Genomic DNA, 5607 nt, shown 5'->3' on the forward strand with positions numbered 1-5607 from the left:
TGAGGTTTTACATCAAAGCCCCTCATTACATCAAGATCACCTCTAATTGCAATCCTGTACCCATGGTAACTGCTACAGTTCGATCAACCAATCTTCTTGTTTATCGTTACGCCACAAAGTGCATATTTCCATGCAAAGGTCTTGTGTTGGTTTGACTCCAGACCTTTCGACACAGACAGGTCTAATCAAGGGAGTGCTCAGGTGGCTCAATTATATAACTGACCTATCACGCCAGTACATAATGCAATGTAACATTTGTCTCGAAGAAATAGACTGATTGACACAGGCAGTTTGAGTCAATCTTGAACATGCCAAAACAACTGCATTAAAATGCTCCGTCACAAATGGTTCTGCATCAAGTTTTACTTGAAACATGACACAGCTATTTTCAACCTTCATGTGATTTTTTTAAAACACTTGAGGTTGTGTATCTGACTTAAAAATCTCAATTTTAAAATATTTACACTCACTCACAAATATTGAAGTTAACTATTTTTCAAATGTATATCTTTCAAAATAAATTTTCGTTTTACAATAAACAAAGTGTTAAAAATTTATTATTTGGTTGCATTTATTAATTTATAAAGTTTGATTATGATGAACAGTAATAATATCTTATAGTTATATGTAGATATGATTACAAACCCTAATGACAAAATGACAATTACAAAAACAGCCAGGAAACATATGCCAAACATATCTGCACATTTTTATATATCTGAACCATTTAATGACTTTTTAAAAATATAACTATCTATTCTACAACATATGGTAACATAAAATAAGATCATAATTCAATATACAGTATTAAACCATGGTATAAACTCATTTAACTTAGCTGTTGCAACAATGTGGGGACTACATGTAGTTTCTAATAGATGAATCAAATATATGGCTTTTTCACAATATCTGTTATATTTACAATACACACATTTTCAGTCAGTTCAATAAATTCCAATACCCTAAACTTCTATAAAGTATACTATATTCACTTTCTATGAAATTGTTGAAACAATGTTTTGAATAGTTATGATTTTTCACATCACTTTTTAAACTTTATGAAACAGGCATGATAAGTAAATTTCAATACCCTAAACTTCTATACAGTTTTCTATCTACTTTCCATGAAGTTTTTGAAACAATGTTTTTAAAAGTTCCTAGTTTACTTTACTTTTAAACTTTATGAAACAGGCATGATAGGTAACTGAAAAAGATTAATTTGTCACCTTTCAAACAGTTTAGAATTTCATTACTAATGAATAACTTTTCTAAATTAATTAACAAAATTTAAACAATTGTCACTTAAATTAACCTACCTCTCTCCAGCCCAAATCGTGAATGCATCTTCGAACTACATCAATATTAGACCTTGCTTTGGAAGTATCCACTGTCACATGTCCCCTGTATATAGGCTTCAGCTGGGGGGGTGGCCGCACTGCTGGGTGTACCACCAGCGTCGCTGATGTATCAGGGTGGCGCCGGTCCTCCCTAGGCTGACGGCCGTCATCCTTACGGTGGCGACTGTCGTCCCGTGGTAGGCGACTTTCATCCTTACGGTGGCGACTGTCGTCCCGAGGTAGGCGACTTTCATCCTTACGGTGGCGACTGTCGTCCCGTGGGTGGCGACTGTCCTGACTTTCAAGTTTCTGATCACCTGAACTTTTATCTGGTCTTAATCTTGAGTCTCTCTCCTCTCGATGTCGCGTGTCATTCTTAAGACTCTCTTCTCTATAAGATATCTCACGTCGTCTCAATTCTCTCTCTTCTCGATGTCTCATTTCCACGTCCTCTCGATATCTCCTCTCTCTGTCGTCGCGATGTTTCATGTCAGTTTCCTCGCGAAACCTCTTCTCTTCCCGTTGTTTCGAGTCATTCGCTTCTTTCGCTAACCTCTCCCGTCGCAACTGTGCTGCTTTCTTCAAAGCTAAGTCCCGACGACTGTGGCCTTGGGGCTTGCTATATGGGCTGTTTTCCAGCCTATTTTCCAACGGGACACTCATGCTTCAATTTATGCCATATCTGATTACATTGTTAAGAGGCACATTTTGTTTCAAGTAAACGGGCACCTGTCAAGGCCAAGATATTGGCGATAACGACACTGAAAAATCTCTCCCGCGAATACAGGTCCGGCACACAGTCAAATTGGTCGCGTAATCTATGTGTTTGTATATACCATGTCACTATGCTGTATTGGATCATACCCCTCCACCGAAATAGCTTTTGACGGCCGCGCCATAGAATCCATTGTTATTCATTAATCATTCACATAGGGGAAGCTCCCGACATTTTGTGTACTTGCGTCCATGGCAACAGCCCCTCCCGCCCTGCCGGGCTTGATTGGAATACATAGAGCCTCGGGCAGCACTGGTCGATACCCGCTATTGTAACTACTGTATCTAAACAGATATAAACAGTCTTTGTCGAAGTAAATATTCTTCTCGGTTTCTGAGATTAAAACGTTCTTAAAGAGTTTGACAATTGATCGAGTCGCACGTAAAATGTGTTGGATTCGCTCGACTGAATCAATTTCCGACTCGTGTTTAATGGTTACAAGAGAGCCGTAAACTGGGTTTGTTTTTAATAAAGTAACGGAGGGGCACCCAGAGAGTCCTGGCGCCCCTCCCCACCTTTTAAAAACCAAAATATGGTGTACCCATCCCACACACTGAGAGAAGATTTTGATATTTTGGACACCTCCCTTTTAAAAAATAAGAATAACGGAAGTGAAAATAATTCACCGGGCAATAATCATCCTCGACAATGCTGAGTGTTATGTTTCCATTTAATTATGAAAAATATGTATAATAAAAATATTGTTTAAATATGAATATAAGAAAATTATCATAAAAAGCGCGGGTCATTGATGATTATTCATTTACACAAGGGATTAATCTCTGACAGGCATTTATTGTGTGGAATAGGACCGGCGGTTGGTGGTGTTTTCTGTGTTATTTGTTGGTAATAAACACCAGTTACCGATTGTTGATTGTTATTTTAATTATTCACAATGTCAAGATCAAAAGGTCTTCAACAAGGTATGTAATGTTATTATTTTTGTAGGATTAACAGAAATAGCAGAAACAGGAACTGTAAAACGGCTAAGAATCACCAGAAAGATACACACGGCAAACATATCGGCAAATGAAAACATTTGTCACCGCTGCGCCGGAAACTTTAGGCCCGGGCCCCGTTCCACAAAGTGATTTTAGCGGTAAGTCGATCGTAACTCCCATTCTTTATAACTGACTTACGACAATCGTAGCGCTAAGATAGCTTTGTGGAACGGGGCCGCCGCAAAATATATTTGTTTTTGGGCCCCATTGCGGAACGTGTGATTTCAGCACTTTCACTTGGACATTTAAATAGTTTATACGAATATGATGAATTTTTTCTCTTGGAAATTGACTAAATATTTCTTGGAAAATTGGTATTTGCAGTCATTTACTTTTCACTTTAGTTGCATTTTAACTTCTTTTGATTTGTATATATTTTCCTGTATCGTCGGAGTATATTTATTGAATATGTCGTTGGACCAGGCTGTACATTCAGTAATCGCTTCCATAACTATCGTTTATATGACAAATGATGATTTGTTTGTTTGTTTGTTTATTAACGCCGCACTCAGCAATATTCCAGCTATATGACGGCGGTCTGTAAATAATCGAGTCTGGACCAGACAGCCCAGTGATTGACATCATGAGCATCGATCCACGCAATTGGGAACGATGATATGCATCAACCAAGTCAGCGAGTCTGACCACACGATCCGGTAAGTGACCTCTTACGAAAAGCATACCCGGTAGTCGCCTTTTACGGCAAGCATGGGTTGCTGAAGACCTATTCTACCCCGGATCTTCACATTTGACGCATATCCGTAAATATCGTGCTGGAATTAATGAGCTGCTAATTAATATTCAATTTACACTTCCACTCTACGTCTGTATAGGACAGAGTGACATTACTTGTATATACAAATGTGTTTGTGTATACATGTATATTTGTTAACCGATGTATATTTAATTCTTGAGATTCGTTAATGAACTTCTCTACAGAATGTCATTTCACGATCAGTACGAAATCGCCACTACTGGAAGCGCTCGTAAAATGTGCACAACATTTATCGTCAATCGAATAAGCAACAACATAATTTGAGAATCACTCCACGACAAAGAGATATTTGGGGTGTAGGTCTTGGTCTTGTACTTAATCATAACTCCCGTGGACTAAAGCATACACTGTCTGCCCGGGGAGCGGAAGGTCGGTGTTTTGTTATCCTGGTCTCGTCATACCAAAATAGGGGGCGCGGGTGGCCCATTCGTCTAATGCTCCGCGAACCGCTATGCAGAGTTGCGTCCCTTTGGGCACGCCAGAAACCTATGATTGTGGGTTCGAATACCGGTTCACCCCGATTATATTTCTAGGTTTGTCAGCATCATACCCGTGCTCGTGGGTTTCACCGAAGTGGAAAACGTCTGAGACCTGCATCACTTCTGGCTTTCCTCCCACATTAAGCTGACACGCCGTGATATAACTGGAACACTGTTAAAAGCGGCGCTAAACCCAACTCACTCACTCATACCAAAATATTTAAAATACCAAAATTCAACATGGTACTTGTTGTTACCCGGCCTAGCTCGACACCAAAGGGATAAAACACGAACTTGTCGGTTCAGTACACTTTGTCTGAGTGGGGTATCCATGTAAACTGTGGCATGGTATCTCAGTCTGCTAGCACTGTACAACCGAACTAGTACACCCAGCCATTTTGGGGAGAGTGTATTTAGTTATAAGTTTGATCCTTTCATTGATGGTATTGTCACCGGGAAGGCAACCTCCATTATCCATTCACTGGCCACATTTCATTTCAAACATTTTCTCCCAAAGAAACCAGTCATTGGACTAAAAGGTAGACTAACATATACCCTTAAGAAATGTTGTATTATACAAGAAATGTGTCAGTTTCATTTTTGTTCTAATAGGAATGTTTTGTTTGGAATTTTGCCAGCTTGATTTGCTTGTTTTATCACCTATTATCATCTAGATTTACTTTGATGAAATGAAGATATTCCGCAGTCATTGTGCAGGTTGCTTAAAAGGTGGATATATAAATTTATAAACTAAACCAGAGACCATATATTGGTATTTGATCTCTGACTAAACTAAAAGTTTCCTTAACAATATTTCGTTTTGTAATCACAACATGGCTAGTTCATCTAACGATTAACACGCTACCTATGTTGTTTTTGTATATGCTGAATGTTCACCCAGTAATGAATGGATACCCGGTAGGATTAGATGACTGTTAACCTTCTAGAGCCTCACAGGCAGCACTGGTTTCATACTCCCCAGGGAGCTGAGATAGAAAATCCTGCGCACACTCATCCTGGGTAATAATGTACCACTTTGAGCATGCTTTAGAGTGTGGATTTGGCGCATTGAAAAACTTGTTCATTTGTGTGTTTCACCTCGTTCAAAAGATTTACATAACAAGAAGCCCTTTCTGGTTATGTGTATTTAAAAACTCCTAACAGAGTCATTTTATCAAGAATCTGCTTAGTAAGGAGTATTGGGTTAGTTATGAACGAGTTGTCTCCCTTTAAAATGTAA

At 38.9% G+C, this 5607-nt stretch overlaps 1 protein-coding gene across 1 annotated transcript in view; it reads right to left on the bottom strand.

The window, feature by feature from the left end:
• Positions 1-2037, bottom strand: part of LOC139459198 (tubulin polyglutamylase TTLL11-like) — a 44565-nt gene extending 42528 nt beyond the window's left edge. The window contains exon 1 of the mRNA XM_071240651.1: positions 1317-2037. Coding sequence (XP_071096752.1) covers positions 1317-2000 — 684 coding nt within the window. The 5' untranslated portion in view covers positions 2001-2037. The remainder of the gene's footprint in view (positions 1-1316) is intronic.
• Between the last annotated feature and the right edge of the window lie 3570 nt (positions 2038-5607).

The sequence above is a fragment of the Haliotis cracherodii genome, unplaced genomic scaffold (assembly GCF_022045235.1).
Source record: "Haliotis cracherodii isolate W230 unplaced genomic scaffold, xgHalCrac1.p SCAF_13, whole genome shotgun sequence".
Taxonomy (NCBI): Eukaryota; Metazoa; Mollusca; class Gastropoda; order Lepetellida; family Haliotidae; genus Haliotis; species Haliotis cracherodii.